Source organism: Plasmodium inui (assembly GCF_000524495.1).
Source record: "Plasmodium inui San Antonio 1 unplaced genomic scaffold supercont1.2, whole genome shotgun sequence".
NCBI classification, from domain to species: Eukaryota; Apicomplexa; class Aconoidasida; order Haemosporida; family Plasmodiidae; genus Plasmodium; species Plasmodium inui.
This window is the reverse complement of record NW_008481836.1, coordinates 1,526,437-1,545,690: the sequence shown is the minus strand read 5'-3', so window position 1 is coordinate 1,545,690 and position 19,254 is coordinate 1,526,437. Positions and strand designations below refer to the sequence as shown.

The following is a 19,254-nucleotide window of genomic DNA, read 5'->3' as shown; positions in this document are numbered from 1 at the left end:
TTTTTGGTGCAAAAAAAGGAATTGTACCTAATTTGGAGCTTCAACAAATTGTCCCCTGATGCGAGTGCACACTCGGCTATATTCCGTCGCAGCGTACGGGTTATGGCCATTTAGGCGTATTTGCCTTCCTATTTTATAGCCCCTACTATTTATTCCCAACCCATCTGCATACCTTTTCTCGCATGTATTATGTCCCCCCCGTCGGATCACCCCCATGCGGCGCGCAGGAGAACCACCCGATTCACAGTTATCACGAAGAAAAAAGGGCTAAAGTAAAGGCCCCCTCAAAATAATATTACATATATATACATCTCCTCCAAAATGTATACATCTCCACCCGCCGAACTTGGGAAAGAATTATCCCCTCCCCCCATGGGGTACACATAACCTTATTATGCCATTAACTGCATATTCATTTATCTAGTTCTCTTTTACCCCCCTAGGGATAAGAAAAGAAAAAAAAATCCCCGAATGGCTTCTTTTCTCCATGTTCTTCATCTCTATCTATTCTCCTTCTCTTCCTTTTTTTTTCCCTTTTCTTTTTAACATTTTTTCCACCCTGTCAATATTACGTAATGATACATCTTGCATTAGGTATACGCCGGTTTCACTTTATTTAGAAGCACAAGTTGTGGGGTTACTTTAAGTTTTTTTTTTTTTTTTCTTTCCTTCACGCAACTCTCCCAGCAAGTTATTATTACCATTTAATGTGACACACAGGGGTAGCTTCATATATCACTAGGCGTGGCTACTTCTCTCAAAAAGGCTACATCAACACGGGGGTGTTTTATATGTACCTTCCAGAGGGAGAGCGTAAGTGGTACATTGTGCGGCTACTTATTTTGTCTCCGTCAGTCGGTACATTTATGTATATCTCTACTCCCTTCCGTTACGATGCCGCCCTGTTTTTACCGTGCGTGGAGTGGACTCTCCCCTTCTGATGTCCGCTACATTTTTCGCTTCACATCTGTGCCACTTCATCGCTAGGTGAAACAGTATAATTATACGGTACCGTCTTTACCCCTGTAGGGGTCAAAAGGAAGACATCCCATATGACCTGAACGTTCTTCGCAGTCATGCATTACGATGATCACCACTTTGTGCCGCTTATGTTACTGTGCCCCTTGTTCGAAGCGCCGAATTGGAAATATAAACTTATTCGCGTGTCCATGATGTTGAGAATGGCCTCCCCCACCCAAAATTTTTTAAGAAAGATTCCCCATGTCGACATTACTTCTCTGTGTACACCATGAGGGGGACCAGACGCGCACAGCTATGTGATCGTACCACTTTTCCCTCCACATGTTAAGGGTTATACTTTTCGTTCTTTGAAGCCTCCCTTTTTGGAGTTATCGGGGGTACAAGCACAGAGGCAAATATGTAATACTCCTGCCACGTTGTATGCGTGTGGCCGGATCTTATAGGTACCTTTGATTACCCCTTTCCCACAGCTAATGTGTACCGTTTTGGGAAGATAACTCTCCACTGCCTTGCTTCCCCCGTGGTAACTACTCCACACACGGATAACAAACCATTCTTTTAGACGCCGCTATTTTGCGGGATTATCATTCGTTTAAAGATAATTGTTAATAAAAAAAAAAAAAAAAAAGAAAAAAAAACGCGTTGCTTCTCTCCACTGGTACGTGTCCATACAAAGGAGAAATGCTGGTGCTTCACAAACGTGAGGGTGTCCTAACCGAAAGAGACAAATAAGTAATCGAACGAATTAATGACGCGTGAGTGAGATTTTACTTACAATTTTTTCTTGCCCCCCCTTAGGTGGGACAAAAAAAAGGCACTACGCGGCTACAAAAAATTCTTCATAGGGGGATGAAAGCTGCTTAACCGCAGAAAGTTCCCCATGGTGAAGGAAATTATGCTACTCCATTTGCTGCTTTTCCCCCCGGAAAGGCCCAAATGGAAATAAAAAAAGAAAGACAAAAGGGTATCTCCAGGCAAATACACGCGCCTGGTCGTGTCAGTAAAAGTGCCCGTGACTGTTGTGGAGGTTTCGCGAGTAGCCATTTGGAATTTGCTGCACTCTGAGGGGGAAAAAAAAAATAATACACATATACATATATATATGCATCTACGCATATGCGACGCGGGGGAGGTACACAGGTGTAGGTAGCACACCACGGGCGGAGTACGAAGCAAACTTTTCACACCCCCATGTGCATAATTCCACCCAAGTGCAGCTCCAAATGGAGAAATGGACGGGGCGAATTACCTAATAGTGGAGCGCTCGCTTTCTCTCATGTATATATATCTGTTTATCTGCAAGGGAAGAAAAAAAAAGAAAAGGAAAAAAAAAAATATCCTATGTCTATGACTCTTCCGCTTTCGTGTGATCTGTCCAGTCATGCGCGTCATCGCCTCGCTTGGTAAAATTATCCGCCAAATGAGACAACAAACGGATGGTGTTCCTTTCTTACGTCGTCCTTAAACACAAGCGAGTTCTTCAGCGTGTAGGAATGCTTCTTGTTCATTTCTTTTAGCCTCTCGACGGTGCCCATGAGGTTTTTGGTGAAGGTGTTCAGGTCCTGCGCGGGGTAAAGCGGTCATAAAGCGGTCGTAAAGCGATGATAGAGCGGTAGTAGAAGAATCCCAAATGGATGGCAAAATCCTCCAAAACAAATGAGCCAAAGAAGGCAGATTTTATAGTCACTCCGCTGCCCACGCGGGAGGTTCGCCTCGCCAGACCTACCTCGATCGTCTTAAAGTAGTCCAATTTGTTATACTCGTGATAGTAGTCATAGAACTGGTTGAGGCTTTTCTCGAAGGAGGAGACGCTTTCCTCCAATTTGGCTTTCTTGGCGATGAGGGCGGCTTTCTGCTTCTGCAGGAGGTCGTTCAGCTTGTCCTCGTCGCGTTCCTCCTGCGGGGGAGGGTACACGCGTGGAGAAGTGTTGAACTGGTGAAGAAGTGTCCAATTGGTGAAGAACCATGTGGAACGGCGCCAAGGGAGAAGACATTGGTGACAGGGCTACCCACAGCTGACGTCTCACACCGATAAACGTCTCACACCGATAAACGCCACACAGCGCTGCTCCACACCTACCGAGATGGAGTTAAGGAACACATCGTGCATGCTGCTCTTGAGCTCCTCCAGGTCGGCGCCGAAGTCGGTTAGCTGTATGCTCAGCGAAAAGTAAATGGCGAGGATGACGAAGAAGAGCTTCTCCTCCGAGTGCACATTGATGTAGTTATTCACAGCGTCATAGTGGAAGAGGTTCTTCTCGTTAACTCCGTTGCTATTTTGTGGTCCATAAGTCAAATTGTGACTCTTGAGGAAGGCATGAAAATCGAAGTAATTCAAGGATGGGGTGGTCCCATTGGACAACTCCGACAAATCGCCAATACTGCTGACCGAATTCGTCTCATTATCCCTCTCCTCAGACAGCAGATTCTTATAGTGCATATACTCCTGGTCCAAAGACTCAATATTTACATCGGTGCAGGTATTCAAATCGTCAACAATATATTTCACAAACGTCGATAAATCCATTTGACAAATCTGAAAGTGCATCTGATTGTCCTGAAGAAACTCTCGAAAGGATTCTACACTGGAGTGAATTTCTTCTAAAGATTTTTTAAAAATATTCAGGTGGTACAAAAAGGAATTATACGAATTAACCGATTCTTGATTGATCCCTACGTTTAGGAACTTCCTCTGGAATTCGACATGGTTCGTATGTTCCGCAGTCAGGCTATTCTCCACTTGGGTTAAAATTTCCTTCAAATTTTGTTCCATATTTTGTAAAAAAGTTAAGTTATTTTGGAAGTGACTAGGCTTATGTAGGTTCGTAATTTTATTATACGTGCTTATAATAACATTGTGCAGAGTCAGGAGGATATTTTTACGATAGCTCAAATTTATCAACTTGTACTGATCCCGTAGGGTTGAAAAATTCTTATAAAACGTGTCATACATAGGGGTAGCCTCCTTATTGTACAGATTGTAAACCAGCTCTGCCTTCTCATTAAAGAGTAACTTCAAACTGCAAGAGATATTGTCCCTCTTGATATAAATGGACGACACGTCTATATCCTTCAGTTTGAGGACCTCGGAAGTGCCTTTTATTTGGCTGAGACTCTCATAACTAGGAATGACTTCAAAATATATGTTCTTGTTTTCATACTCGAAGTAGTCTATGGCAGTGTTAATTTTTCCCCTTAGGGAGCTCAGATTAATGTTAAAGCTATACTTCCTGCAGAGGTCTACACACCTTTCAACGTTCTCCTGGCTGTACTTGAGTCGAGATATAATTTCTCCAATTTTGTCCAAATCGTATTTCTCAATCTTTAGATTATCCTCTGGGGTCGTCTCCGAATTTACAGTGGCGTATTTCAACGCTGTATGGAAATTACTAATACAAATAAAAATCATCTTGTTCACATGCACGAAGTTGTAAAATGGACTGTTGCTACTTCTGATATGATGCAAACTGGATTTTATCTCCGCTGAGGAGGAAATTTTCGACGGGTTCTTAAAAAATAAATGCAATTCCTTCCCTTCTAAACAGCGCAGTGCATTCTTAAAATGACAGTGTATATTGAAAGAAAGCTTTGCCAATAAGTTCCGCTTGTACTTCTTCGCCAGAGCTGTGTTGTAAAACATATTCTCATGATACGCCATAGATATACACAAAAAGACGTAACAGGTTACGCAGTTTATGTCTGGTAGTTCGGGAATTCTATCTTCATTCATCTGGACAAATAAATAATTAAATATCTCCACCACGTCGTTGGACATTCTATTCAACATCTTGACGTCATCGGAACTCTTTTTCATTTTTAACAAAGCCGCTGCTACAAGGCCGATATTAAATATGATCAAAATGTGTTCCTTCTCAAATTCGTACTCCACTCTTTTATACTCATCAAATGCGTCATTCGTCCATAGCAATTTTTTTTTCTCCTTCAATAAATTCTTTTTTCGGAACGTCTCGAAGTAAAATAAATACTCCTTGTACAATTTTAGCAAATTTCCATTAACCCCTTTGTTTTGCATTGCTATTATTTTTTCTCTCAGTTTGGAGAAGTCTTCGATTTCTTCGTCGAAGCGGTACTCTTGTTTTTTCGCTAGCTCCTTCAAGTTTGTGTAAATGATCTTCCCGATGGGCACCGTCCCGTGCAGCATCTTCAGGTGCGCGAAGTCGCACACCATCTGCATTTTGATTGGTTAGCGGTAGGGGGAGGAGAAGTGCTTTGCTGGATAGGGGCGGTGTGGGCGCTTTGCCAGATGTGCGAGGTGAGGGGGCTTTGCCTGGTACACTTGCTCAGAGCTTCTTCCCCCGGTGTAGTCCTTTGGAGCCCCTTTCCCCCGTGTGCGTGGCAACGCAGAATGGGAGTTTTCCCCCGGGATGGAAGACCTCTACTCAGACTTCACCGCCGCGCAGAGAAGCACGCTGCGATGTGGAGGGCTCGGCGTGGCCAATTCCGTCCACCCTCTCTGCAAGCAGTTACGAAGGTGTCAGAACTGTTCGCTTGTTTGTTGAGGTGGGCTCAAGCAGCGGCAACGAAGGGACAGAAATAAGGAGTAAAAAGAAGTCAAATGAAGGCACAAAAAGAAGAGGCAAAAACAAAGGGCAAAAAAAAGAGGCCAAATGAAGGCGCAAAAACTGCCTGGAAATTTGGTGGAAAATTTGCTCAAACGAGAGGGCAACAATTCGCGCTTTCCTGCGTTCGCACTGGTGTGGGCGCGTATTTTTTACGCATCCATTCGCGGCGTTTCTCAAAAATGTTTCCCTCGGCCTGTCAACATGTGCACTTGTTCGTCTCATCTGTTCAAATGGTTATTTTTTTAGCTCGTGCGAAAACTGGGAGGATCAAAAAACCGCAAAGCAAAAATGTACTCATTTTTTGCTAAAATGAATTGACAGTGTACACGGTTGCACGTTTTTTTTTTTTTTTTTTTTTCCTGTCCGCGATGTTTCATGAGGTGAAGCACATGAGAACATTTTTTTTCACGTGAATACATATGTGCATCGTTACATAAGCACATTTCTTGATTGCATATTTGCGAGTGTACCTGTGGACGCATGTACAAAGGGGAGCTGGACAAAAGCCAAACGTTAATACACCCAACGGGTGTGCTTAGCGGACCGCGTTCAATTCGCCAATTCTTAACAACTTCGCAAGATCGAAAAGGGGGAAAAGGAAAAAAAACTTGGTACAAATTTTTAAGTCACAATTGGTCAGTATCAAAAATATGCATGTTGATTTATTTATTTCGTTCCATAGCGTATGAACATTTGATGTAACCCCTTCGTGGAAGAACCATTTATTTTATTTTTTTTTCTTATTTTTCTTATTTTTCCAAAGTGAAAAGAGCATGACGTGAGGGGTGACGCGGCATGGCGGGGAATTCCCAGGTTGGCGGCCGATCAGGGGGAAGACAGAACAGCGGTGGGCTGACCAACGGGGGCCCATCCTCAGCAGCTGTGCAAACTCGGATGGGAATTTCTTAAAGCACGCAGGGGAGACCTTTTACGAATTATTCGAGAATTACTTACGAATTACTTTTTTAAAAGGAATAGAAAGGGCACCACTCAGTGTGTTCTCCGCATAGGCCGCGTCATTTTGCAGAGTTGAATTTGTCTGAATGTCCAATGGGAAACGCAAAGTTACGCGCAAAGTGAGGCAAAGTGCGCCAACTTGACGCAACATAACGCAGCGTGACGCAGTGTGAACTCACCCCAAGGGGTCAAAAATGAGCGCTTCCTTTTGCCACCCAACTGGGGAATCCACAATGGCCTCACGGAGAAACATACACATAAACACCTGCACTTTCCCCTTTTCCCGTGCACACGCATTTGATGAGTCTTCACCCCAAATGCAAAAGTGGAAAGAATGGACACGTTTTACGTGAACCGCTGTACGGTAGACCGACAGTGCAGTGTTGCGCGGGGGAATTTTCCAAACAAACGGAAAAAAAAAAATACAACATTGGGCACACACCCCACGTGGCACTGCATTTGGAAAATTATGACTCATTTGAATATGTACCTCTTGAGAAAGCAGTCAGCAGAAACGCAGACCTTTCTCCGCGCAAAAATTATCCGCTTTTACAGCATTGAGCTTTTCTTATTCATAACGGCGGAGAGGGAAGAGTTCCGCTTGCTCATTTTTAAGGAATTCTCATTCAAGTGTCACCCAGTTTTCACCTGACCCGTTCAGGCAAAAGTTGCGGATTTTTTTTTTTTTTTAAACATTACAGCTATTTTAGCGATTTAATCTTCTCTTTAAAACGAAATGCGTGTGGGGAGTGGCCCCAAGGAGAGTTTCCTCCGCAGTGTATTACTTCAAACGAGATGCCAATTCCTATATGCGGTACTTCCAAAGTGCACCAATGTATCATCCGCCTGAAGCGAGAAAACACCACAACACTTCGACTTTTTTAAAAGGCGAAATTTGTTAACATCTTCGAAATAATGGAAGGGGCATAATAACAGCCGTTAAACTGAAGAGAACGAGGGAAAGGCAACCCCATTTTGTTGTTAGACCCCCTTTTTTTTTTTTCTTTTTTATTGCCAAGGAAAATGGCGAGTACCCCTGCGCAGTTGCACTGCTGCGATGAGGAAAGTTCCATGCCGAAGTAAGCAACAAATTTCCAAAGGCAACTCTGGTTTGTTCATTGGGTGTGTGCCTCTTCGGGAGTACATATGCCTGCCATCGGCGAGTACATGGACGTGCTTCTTTCTGGTGGAGGAGACTGGTCTATTTTGCTTTTAGCAAACTGCAACCTTGACACATTTCACGAACATTTTTACCGTCTTTCCTTCCCTTTTTTTTCTGAAATGACGAAGCATGTCCAGCCTGGCCACTTGTTCTGTTCTGTTTCGTTTAACCGCTCGAAGGGTCCATGTGTGTGGGGTGGTGGCGAGGAATCTCCCTACGTTCGCCAATATCTCTGTCGTGTATGTGTGTACGTATCATTATCTGCTCGAGTTGACGCGCAAATGGTATTGCTCGTGTGTTATGATGCAGATACTGGGCACACGCACTGACGTGTAACTTGTGTATGCACTATGTTTTTTTTTTTTTTTCCCAACACGTTCATTTCAGATTTAAAGTCGCTTAAACGTTTAAATCGCGAAAATTTCGAAGTTTCGAAAATTTGGAAATTTCGAAAATTTGGAAGTTTTGGAAATTTGAAAATTTGATATGCTGCCAACATTTAAAGAACTTGGAATTTTCAGAATTGAACTTGAAACATTTTCGAACATTTCAAAATTGAACATTTCAACATTTGGAATTTTTCAGATTTTTCATTTTTTTCGAATTTTTCCAAGTTCCCGCTTCCCCCCAAAAAAAAAAGCTTTACAAAAATTAGTTCATCTTTGCGCGCATAGACATACGAGCCCCTGCGCGTACCTACACTTGTGCATACACGCGTAGTTCTCTTCATTCACATATAACATGCATGCATCCGCGCGTACGTTTACTTTGAACATGGTTTTTCCGCTCGTTCCCCTTCTTTTTGCTTGAAATTTTACAACCCTTTTAATTTTAAACCATCCAAGCAAGCCACGTAGTTAAAAAATAAAATGGATATTTTCAACTGCCAATACTGCTCAGTGTCTCCTTTCGATTACATCTTAGATTTTATCTATGGCGAGAAGCCGCCGAAAAAGGAGGAAAAAAAAAGTTCCAATGTGACGTACGACGTAACCGCAAAAAAAAAAATAAATAACACCTCATGGGTGGATCGGCAGCAAATTGGTGGAAACGCGAGTGGCGGCATTGGGGGGGTGTAATAGGGGCAAACAGGTGGCCCTACTGGCCCTTGTACTGCCGAGTGTACTGGTGCCAAACGGGTGTCCGTACTGATGGCCGTACCGGTGGATATTCAGGGAGCAAAAGGGGCAAGCGGAATGGCACACCTGCACCGCAACGCGCGCCGAAAGGGTTCACACATACACCTGTGCATGAACCCACTGTCTTTCACTTACCCCCCCTCCGATCAGGATAGCACCAGTAATAACGTATCTCAGGCTTTGTCCAAAGTAGGAGATCAAGTGCAGAAAAGATCCACTAATGAAATTTTGCTCCTATGTCGAGCATGGGAGAATTACGTGCACCCCAGGGCCAAGGAATACTGGAAGGATTCCCAGCAACTTCAAAATATTTTATGTAGGGAGGGAAAAGAGGAGGGAACCTTCCACCCCCCTTGACGAGAACACCTGCCAAAGCGCTCTTCCCCTATGGACCCATTTAATAACCGCACGCTGACCAAATTGTAACCCCACCTTTTGTGCATCCCATACCTCCTCAGGCAAAATTGCAAACGGCATCACCAAAAATGACGACCCCATTTTGGGAGATGACTATGCGTGTGTCTTCTGGTACGGGGATAAGAACAAGAATGACAACTGCCCCATCATATCGGTGAAAAAGGGGAATGACAACGTGGAGACCATCACGTATGTTAACCGAGTGCTCATTTTTCTGTATGCAGGTTAAGTTCGTTTGACGTGCATAGCAGCGTGGATATATGTCTGCATATGAGCGTATATATACGTCTGTACACCTACGTGCTGGCTTCTATTCGAATCTTTGTGCTGCATGCTGGCCCCTCAAAACGCGTCCCACCCCCATTGAAATCCCCCCCCTGTAGACGAAGCCAGCTTTCAGGAGCTGCAGAAGAAGCCGAAGAAGGCCTTTACGATGGCGTGCGGGAACATTAACTGCATCAATTTGACGCACATTTCTCTGGACGATTAGGCTAGTGCGGGTTAACAGCGCCAGGAGATGCTTCTAGGGCTACTGCGGAGGTGGTCGAAGCGAGGAGCAGTCGAAGGAGCGCAGCTTCCTAGCGGTATCAACTGAGCACTGGCGAAGGCCGCTTTCCGAGAGAATTTTACATACGGCTCTCCGCGCCACACCAATGAGGAGTCAATAAACGGCCATTTTCTTCATGTGCAAAACGAATTAGTACACATCGAAAGAAGTTGCACTTGAATGAGATCATCTGACACGGAAGCATTAATATCGAAGAGATGCCCATTTGCCTGGTTGGGGGGATTTCTCCATGTTGGCCTTAACCCTAGCACCTCGTATTTTAACCCCCTCCTTTGTTTTTCAATCCCACCCCCTTTTTAATCAATTTAAAGAAGAACTTTCAAAGCACCCAATCAATGTTTTGTTTGTATATATGTGCACATAACGGAAGGGTGCATGTGTATATAGGCTCATTTTTTTTTTAAGTAATTCGCTGTTTGATACGTACGCATTTGCTAGTACGTATGTATGTGCATGTCGGTACGTACCCATCTGCATGTACGCACCTGTCGGGCGCGCGCATGCCGTTGTGTTTGTGCCCACCGTCACCTGCCCATGCGCCGACGTCCCATTCGCCCACACGTGCGTACCTTCCCTACCCAGCATTTTTAATGAATAATTTTTTTAAATTTTTTCTTTTTTTTGAACCTACGTTACTTTAAAAGTGTACACGAGTTACGCGCCTGTGCGGATGCTGATAGGTACACACACATGCACACGGCATGGTTACCCCCTTGTGTTGTCAAAAGTATGTCAATTTTAATAAAGCGTGAGGATCTTTTCGGTCATTATGTGGTGGAAAGGATCTACGTAGCAAAGATGGTTACGCTTGTTTTGTAGTAGAAGTTGGAAGGGGGGGGTCTTCCCACCGTCTCTTAATGCACACTTTTGAGTGACACATCGATGAGGCGATAACACCACAATCACACCCTCGCAAGGAAGTTGGTTCCCATCATGGAAGGGGGGCGAGCGTAAGTCCATCCACCGCCTGATTCGGACGCGTATCATTTTTTACTCCATAGTACGCATTCGTCACAGTAGTCGCATCGTGTTCCTTCACTCCGCGCATATTAATGCACAAATGTCTTGCCACAACATTGACGTGAATATATTTAGGCTTCAAATATCTCCCCAAAGCGTTACAAATGTCATTGGTTAAATCTTCCTGTAGCTGTAACCTCCTAGCGAATATGTCGATAACTCTCGCAAATTTGGACAGACCCATAATATATCTGTTGGGGACATACTCGATGGTGCACTCTCCTTCGAATGGCAACAGATGATGTTTGCACAGAGAGTAAATATGAATGCCACTTATCTTGATGAGGGAACTATTTTTGTAATTTCTCTTGTACAGAGATTTTCTTATAACTTTTCCTACGTTCATATGGTACCCTTTTGTTAAGTACAGAAAGGTATCCGAAAATCTGCGGCTCGTCCTTTTGAGTATTTCTTTTGGGGGCACATTGGAGGATCGTAAAATGTTGTTAATGCTTTTTCTTATGTCTGCTATTTGGGCCTGTTTTTGTGCCCGTTTCTGCGCCTTCTTCTGTGCCCGCTTGCGTTCCTGCTTCTTTGTGCCATCCTTTTCGTCACTTTTTCGGGGAGTGTCTGCACTGTTACGTTCGCTGCCCCGCATGGGAGGGGAAGCCTCCCGATTGGTGTCACCACCACTGGAGTTACCACTACTCCCATCACGGCTACTCCCATCACCGCTGCCCCCCTGATCGTCCTTCTTCTCCACCCTTTTGATCACCTTCCTCCGCACCCCATTGATGACCCCATTGACAACCCCTTTGACTAGGCCATTTTTCCCCTCCATACAGATAGCACACGGGGAGGGTGCCTCCGTGGAGTTCCCAGAGTTGTCTCGGCGGGTCTTCCCCAAACCCGCCTCTTCACTAAGACGGCTTAGTACCCCTGCGTTGGTCGGACCATCCGTCATTTTTTCGATCTTCCCCGAAATGCTAATGCCATTATAACGCAATTGCCTATCCTTGTTGACAAAGCTACACCTAGACTGACTTGTGTAGGCCAGATGCTCATCCCCATCTCGGCAATTATTCGATCTTCCGCATCCTCTTCCCCTTACGCCATTCTCTTCAAGACCATTCTGGACCGGGAACAACCCTAACCCTAAATTGGTCTTCATAGGGCTAATGCTCAATACGGATTTGCGGCTCTCTTGTAGGTCTTCACTTCCATCTGCACCTACCAACTGAGAATCCTTAACGGGTGCTTCACTCGGCATGCATCTTCTCTGCTCATACGTCTCAACACTATCTACGCCACGGTGACTCCCCCCATTGAGATCCCCTCGCTTGAACATGATAAGTGGAAGGGGAATGGATAATATATGTGTCACTTCTTATCACAGGCTGAGGCAGCCGAGAGCAGATAAATTGAACTCTCCTACTCAAAAGTAGGGATCACCATAGCAGATGCATCTGTATGTTCTGTTTCTACATCTAGGTGGATATAGTCACACTTCTACTCAATGCAACGCAATGTCATTAAGGGGAGAAAAAAAAAAAAAAAAAAAAAAAAAAAAGAGCAACCTGTGGAGAGAAATATCCCTTCTTCCTCAAGTGTGAGGTAACCAGATATGTGAGGGGCAGGGGTGACCTTAGCTCACCATTCTACATGCAAATAAACTGATTGGTTCATTTCTTCGGTGGAGCGACGGGTTATGCGTGGGGACATTTATAGAAGTACCGCCTACACGAAGTCGTCGCGCATGGTACACTGAATTATGCTCTCTTTCGGAATGACTCCTCACGCGTGTCGCTCCTATGCAGTTACTACGTGCCCCCTTTTTTTTTGTCCCTATCCCTGCACCGTAATGCCTCCGCGCCAATAAATTTTTCCCCGCTTTGGAAAAAATTATCGCGGCGTGCAGCAACGGCTAGCTACCCCACGAAAGTATAGGATAAGGGGAAAAAAAAAAAGTACACGATAGGTACCACACCAAAGTGCAGAAAAAGAAGCGAAAATTTATGAGAAGCGCGCGCTATCACAACTGAACACATTTTAATGATGAGAGAAATGAAAAGAGAAGGAACTCACGTGTGCTTTAAGTTAACGCATGACGGAGGGAGAACTCCTCAGCTGGGGTAGTGGAAAACCATTTTGGTTTCTTTGCTGGACAAAGAATCGAATAGAAAAGTCACACCACTGGGACAGAGAAAATCACTTCGGAAAGGGGCCTTTCCATCGTTCCCCACACACCGGTTCGTAAAACTGCAGTGCGAGACCTTCATCGCAGATGCGTATGCCAATTTTATGTTACACGTTTTGACGTAACGGAGAGATGTGCATCTGTGGAAGAAGCCACCCAACACGTTCGTCGCACAATCCAGAGTAGTTGGGGGGAACTACAGGCTCATTTTCGCGAGTGGGGGTGGTCAGTTAGCCACGTGGACATACGGCTCAGTACCTACGTCGGTAGTTCCCTTCGTAGCTGCCTCTCTATCCACGTGACTACCTACTTGGCCACGTCGGCACTCGCCGCTCCCCCCTCAACATGTCCCGGTATGTGAAGTACTTTATGCAGGCCAAGCGGCTCGATAAGCGAAAAAGAAAATACGGCCAGCTCGACTTCTTAGAACTAAGCAAAGAGCTGAGCATCCCTTTCCCCCTGCGAGAAAGAAATCAACCCAAGCACCTAGACCTATCAAAATACCTAAATATAAAAGTGGGAGACCTCGTTAAAGTACTGTATGGACCCTACAAAGACAGAGAAGGCATCGTCTTAAACATAAACACAAAAAGGAATACTGTAATTGTTGACGGATGTAATATGAAAAAATCCGCATGGAATGTCACAAGGAAAAATGACGGTTCAATTATAACACAGGAAATGCCTATACATATTACAAACGTGGCTATACTAGACCCGATAAGTAAAAAGGCAACGGTGGTTAAGAGGAGATACATGATGAATGGAGAATGTGTGCGCATATCGAAGATCTCCGGGTGTGCCATGCCGGAACCTGTTAATGTGCAAGCGTTAAAGGAGCAGAATAACTATGAGCTTTTTATTCACAAGAAGAAGACGGGACCTCCCATTAAAGACATTTACGCGGAGAGAGACTCCAAAAACTTTAATTTGCTGAAGAAGATAGCCTACGAGATTAAGAAAAAGAGGTTCTACGAAATGAAGAACTTTTTCAATAGAGACTCTCCGGGGCAAGGGAGCTCTTCTCTGGAGGGGTAGTATCCCCTTTGCTCGCTCCACGTGTACATCTTAGAGGAAGCGGCGCCCCCTTACGCTCCATCTCTCCATGCGTACCTACAGTACATGCCTTTTCCCTATAAGTCGAAATAGCGGTGGATCGGAACCTTCACCTGATGGGTCTCCTCCCAAATAGTTAATGAATCTCGTGCGAGATGCACAACAAAGTGTACCTACCGTGGGTTATATGCCTCCACGGGTGACTACAGGAGAATCGTCAAGGTGGACTGGACCCATATGTCTTGTGCCTCTTCCTGCATGCATACTTCACTAACGGGTTGGGTAGCAGCTGACTAGCAGTGGCACCAATTATAGTTAGGCCTCTGCACAAGGAGTCGAATGGGTCTACCCCGAGTCCCATGAGAAAAAAGTACAAAAGGACTTGTGGTGATGGCTACATAGCGCTGTACAGCTGACGCACCGCTTAACAACTAGAATGAAGAACCCCCCCCACTAACAATATTTGTTCAGAATTTTAACCCCCGTGACCATAAATAGGGTCTGCCAGATGCACAGGAAGCATCGGGGGATGACCCCTTTGTAAAGGTACAGGATCCCTCCCTCCCGGTAAAGATTAACAAATGACTGAAAGAACGTCAGCTTGATGTTCTTATTCGCGCTATTCTGCATGTACACTCGAATCACGTCGAATGGGTTGTTCCAGACCGACAGGGCTCCTCCGAGGACACCACAGAGGAGCTCTTCCGTGGGGGATAAATCGTGGGTAGTACCTCCCGGTTTGTCTAACGAGTGATTGGTGTCCTTCGTCGGGGTGGACCGATAAACTTGACTCCGCTCATCCGTAAGTTCATTTTTCAAGCCTGCCTGTCCCTTCCTCTTCCGCTCGATAAATAAGTTGCGGATCCACTCAGTTATGCCCTGCCGGCTGGCCCAATTCGTCCCCTGTCGCAAGCACATGGCACTGTTTCCCTTATACAGGGTGGTAAATCCTTTGTTTTTAAAAATATCCACAACTTTTTCCCTATAATTAATCTTCTTGTCAATGCTGGCAGTTATAAAAAAGGTACACGGAGTCATCACGAAGGATTGACAAATGCCTCCAGTAGCTCCACCGATAAAGCCATTTGTCGTTTTGTTCATATTCAAATCATTACAAAATTTAATCATGTGTTCTTTTGATATTAACAGGACGGCTCCTTTGGAGGAGCTCTCTACTAGCTTCGCGTAAAAACCGGCGTAGAACTGCCCAATCCCTTTATTGTAAATGTTGGCAAAAGATCTGATGGTGTTTTCGTTCCTGTACACGCACATCCTCGTCTTCCACACCTCCAGGGGCATCCCTAGGCTCGCCGTTTCCAGGCAGTGTAGGATGGACCCGTTCATCAACTCTCTGCTCATTTTTTCGGCTCCTCGCGTCTGTTTCTCAATCTGTCTGTCTGGGTGTCAACATAGACGTATTCGTATGTATGGAAGTACTTTATTGCTTCCCCTTTTTTTCTTTTCCTGGGGGAGCGGCTCCCGCGCAGTAGATTGTTAATCTGGTTATGTGGGCGGCTTCGAACTGGCGTGGATTTGATGCGGGGTCCTACGTGCAGAACGTTCCTCAACCCAAGCGACCACACTGAACTGGAAAAGAGGCCTTATAACACAACTACAGAGGCCACTCCATAGCAATTGTTCTAGGAGCCGCTTATACACAGATGGTACCACCAGAGAATATCACCACAAATAGAAGGCTCCGCCCCATGTGGACTATTCCTCGTCAATGATGATCAGCATAACGCACATTGCCTAGCAGATGGGGAAACTCCACACGGAGGAAGGAAGCACCTATATCTCTTTTTCATACATAGTAAAATTGCCTCTTCCTTTCTCTTCCATGCATCTCGATGGAGTTACACTCAAGGAGGTCTTCTTGTGCGTGGCTCCGAGGTGCCCTTTTTTCCAAACATTCTCAGGAGTAACAGCGCTGCTGTGGTTAGACTGCCTATTCGTTGGCACGGAAAACGGTTTGACAAAATGGAAGGGGACACGAACTGGCTTACCCTCCTCTGGTTATCACCTCCCGCACTTTTCAGACTCACGCAGCGGTGATTTCGTATCGACCCTTTCGTTTCTTCCTTCCAGTTTAACTTCCTCAAAATGGATACAAAACGGCTGAGTAAACCTCTGCGTGTATAGCTATACCCCAGGGGAAGCAGAAATCACCAAACGGCATAATCGCGTTCCTAATTTATTTCTGCACAGCATGTGCCTAAAAAGGGAAAACACGTTGCAACGTTTTTTTTTTCTTCCTCTCCCTTTTGCAGTACACAACGGAGATTAAGTCACCAGCGGGAGCAGTGTTAATATGGCTTCCCCTTCTTTTTCAAAAAATTGCAATCGGCCCCGTGTGGTCAAGTTCGCCTATGCAAGTAGCGTTTCCGCGCAGGGACAAGTTACATGCATATCCGATTCTACAGCGCAACTGTAGGAGCTTATGAAAAAGTGCATGCCAACTGTTACAATGCCATTATGTGTGCTCCTGCCGCGGGTTCCCCTCACCGCCCACCATATCGGACACAGAAAAATGTACAAAGCAGTGTGACGATCAGCTGAGGGAAGAGGGATTCCATATGACGTGAAAAAAAAGAAAAAAAAAATGAGAAGTCCCTCCACTGGCAACTTGCGGTACGTATCTTCGCACCCGCACATCCGCGCACTTCTTTCAAGTTCGCCATTTTGGGGAGGGATGCTGTACATAGAGCTGCATCAAGACAATCTGTTTACAGAAAAATTCGATTTGTAAAAGTATGGGGCACTGTGCAAAATGGATGTCACGTGGAACTTTCCCCCTTTGGGGTTTAGGCGCCAGCTAGCGGAAGGAGACTAGCATAACGTGAGTGCGGCATGGGGGGAGATGTATACAATTGGCGGAGCAAAGGTGACGCCGCAAAATAGAGGCTGAGATCAACGGGTGGACAAAAAAAAAGGATGGCAAAAAAATTAAGGCATGGAAAAAGGGGCGATGATGCAGTGCGGAAAAGTAGGAAGAAGACGCCTGTCGAAGGGGTCCTCCCGTGTTTTCCATCCGCATGGAAAGCACAAAGGGGAGGTGTATCAATCCAAAGGAGGAAAAAACCCTCAATTTGTCTAACGTCCGAATCAGTCGGCGATCTTGTTTTTAAGCAGAATTCCCAGGAGGAATGGGACCATTCCGGCAATGGATCCATTGAAGACCATGCAGAGGGCGCAGTTGATGGGTTTCTGGTTGGTGAACTGGGACTGCAGGGGGGTGGAAGAGGTGGAAAAAGACGGTGAAAGAAGTGGAGAAAAAGAAACACTTGAGAGGGAGTCATTTCCGCTTCTCCTCCCTGCATGCACATCAACACGCGGACTTCCCACGACGTATGTGTAGCCGCCCTCGCCGCGCCGGCCAAGCCGTGCCCACCTTAAATATGCCCAGGATGAAGAGTGTAATCAAGGTGGACACAAAAACAACGACGAAGGAGGTATTATAATCTGTATACTCGAAGAAAAACGTGTAGGCCACGTAGGAGCACAAAGGAATCATTCCGAATACACAAAAACTTAAAAACATGAGAGTTCCTTTTTTCAAAGACTCGTTCTTGTCCTCGTGAGTGACAATCAGTCCCAATTCCTCTGACATCATGTGCTCCAAAAAAAAATTTTTATTTCGGAATGTTATCTCCACAAGGTTTCTCGCATCCTCACTGTCAAATTTGTACTTGTTCATATATATGTCAATCATTTCTTGCTTTTCCTCGGATGGACAATTTTCGATTTCCCATTCTTCCCTTTTTTTCTCAGCTAACATAAAATCCCTCTGTGCAGCAGTGCTGGTGTATTCGCTAAAGCCCATCGAAATTGCGTTTGCAAATAAATTGCCTACTCCAATAATTATGACCTGTGCAGGTGTTATTTTTGCTCCTACGCACCCGGAGACGATAGCGAAGATGGTGATGATTCCATCGAGACTTCCAAATATGATCGTCTTCAAATTGTCTCTATCCAGACTGTGCTGCTCTCCATGTTTGTCCAGGCTGTGGTACGAATCATGAGCCTCCTTGGACTTGTCCACGTCTTCGTCGTAGAAGGCCTTTCGCGCCTCCAGCGTTTTCTTGCTCACCATGGTGTGTGGGGGGGGCACAAATTCGCAGATACACCTGTGAAGGTACATGCACATAGGCATATGTACGTGTGGACGGGTCACCTCCTCATACAGCAAGGCCACCCAATCCTCGTAAACACCGTGCTGTGTTGCGCGCTGGCGGAAAAGACGCGAAAGAATGACTTACTGTGGGGAATGGAGCGTATTCAAGGTGAGCGCCTTGGAAGGACCATCAACTTTGTCGCGTTACTGCTATGTTCTTGTGGTTTGTTACCGTTATGTTCTTGTGGTGTGTTACCGCTATGTCCTTGTGGCGTATCACCGCTATGTCCATGTGGCGTGTTACTGCTACGTTTCCGTGCAGTGTTATTATTGCTTGCTCATGATACGTTATTACTGCTTCCCTACCGTGCGCTCACATTTTAGTGCTTCTCTAAAATGCTTCGTGGCTAGGCTCACCTTCTGTGCCGTCCTCCTAGTCTTCTTCGCGTGGGGGGTTCTCTCTTTTTGGCAAGGCAGTCAAATGGGGAAAAGGCAGGCGCGGGTAGGGGGTAATTTTATTCAAACCTAGAACAGGGGTTTTCCAATGTAATCGTCAGTAGGTCATTGCCTAGTGGGGCACGCAAGGACCTATGGCATGTTTACACTCTAGGGTTAAGCACACGCGTGCACATGGAGAAGTATAACTGCGGCGAGCTTTTTATGCAATTCTTAGGAAAACTGCTTCAATTTTCTTGTTATTTTGTATGATATCGTGCCAGTTCTTACCACTTCCTGTTACTGCGTGTTACTCCGTGGTACGCCTTGCCACTTCTTGCTACTCCTTGCCACTTGTTGCCATTTTTTTTTTGCAAGGCTTGCCCAAAGGTGATTGACGGCCTCCTTTGCACCTTAGGGTGACTTCCAGCAACAGGGACCCTCGCAAAGAAAAAACCCTCTACGCAATTTTGAAAGCTCAAACGCGCGCGTACACCTGGGGGCTTAATGACAACCTCTTCAGCTTAATGGAAAAAAAAAAAATTGTGGATAGATTTGGGGGTTACTTTAAAAGACTTAAGAGGGGTAAAACCTACCTATGTTGAAGCAGAAACATGCTAGAGACTTGTTTTTTTTTTCTGACCGTCCCAATTTTTCTCCAAAAATTGAGCTGCCACAATTATAC

General features: G+C 45.2%; 6 protein-coding genes across 6 annotated transcripts; 2 read left to right on the top strand and 4 right to left on the bottom strand.

Annotated features, from left to right (window-relative positions):
• Nucleotides 1-2,390: 2,390 nt before the first annotated feature.
• Nucleotides 2,391-5,176, bottom strand: C922_00786 (hypothetical protein; the record flags this gene model as incomplete). Its single annotated transcript, XM_008816398.1, has 3 exons — nucleotides 2,391-2,543; nucleotides 2,708-2,878; nucleotides 3,062-5,176. 3 exons carry the CDS (start codon nucleotides 5,174-5,176, stop codon nucleotides 2,391-2,393), a joined length of 2,439 nt encoding a protein of 812 aa, XP_008814620.1.
• A 3,376-nt stretch (nucleotides 5,177-8,552) lies between these two features.
• C922_00785 (hypothetical protein) lies at nucleotides 8,553-9,729 on the top strand (the record flags this gene model as incomplete). The annotated part of the gene is made up of 4 exons (XM_008816397.1): nucleotides 8,553-8,672; nucleotides 8,973-9,138; nucleotides 9,281-9,463; nucleotides 9,623-9,729. 4 exons carry the CDS (start codon nucleotides 8,553-8,555, stop codon nucleotides 9,727-9,729), a joined length of 576 nt encoding a protein of 191 aa, XP_008814619.1.
• Nucleotides 9,730-10,738: 1,009 nt separating this feature from the next.
• Nucleotides 10,739-12,115, bottom strand: C922_00784 (GTP cyclohydrolase I; the record flags this gene model as incomplete). The annotated part of the gene is made up of 1 exon (XM_008816396.1): nucleotides 10,739-12,115. The coding sequence occupies one exon, from the start codon at nucleotides 12,113-12,115 to the stop codon at nucleotides 10,739-10,741; it is 1,377 nt and encodes a 458-aa protein (XP_008814618.1).
• Nucleotides 12,116-13,309: 1,194 nt separating this feature from the next.
• C922_00783 (50S ribosomal protein L24) lies at nucleotides 13,310-14,002 on the top strand (the record flags this gene model as incomplete). Its single annotated transcript, XM_008816395.1, has 1 exon — nucleotides 13,310-14,002. One exon carries the CDS (start codon nucleotides 13,310-13,312, stop codon nucleotides 14,000-14,002), a length of 693 nt encoding a protein of 230 aa, XP_008814617.1.
• Nucleotides 14,003-14,473: 471 nt separating this feature from the next.
• Nucleotides 14,474-15,379, bottom strand: C922_00782 (hypothetical protein; the record flags this gene model as incomplete). Its single annotated transcript, XM_008816394.1, has 1 exon — nucleotides 14,474-15,379. The coding sequence occupies one exon, from the start codon at nucleotides 15,377-15,379 to the stop codon at nucleotides 14,474-14,476; it is 906 nt and encodes a 301-aa protein (XP_008814616.1).
• Nucleotides 15,380-17,125: 1,746 nt separating this feature from the next.
• On the bottom strand, nucleotides 17,126-18,113 carry C922_00781 (hypothetical protein; the record flags this gene model as incomplete). The annotated part of the gene is made up of 2 exons (XM_008816393.1): nucleotides 17,126-17,245; nucleotides 17,412-18,113. The coding sequence occupies 2 exons, from the start codon at nucleotides 18,111-18,113 to the stop codon at nucleotides 17,126-17,128; spliced, it is 822 nt and encodes a 273-aa protein (XP_008814615.1).
• Between the last annotated feature and the right edge of the window lie 1,141 nt (nucleotides 18,114-19,254).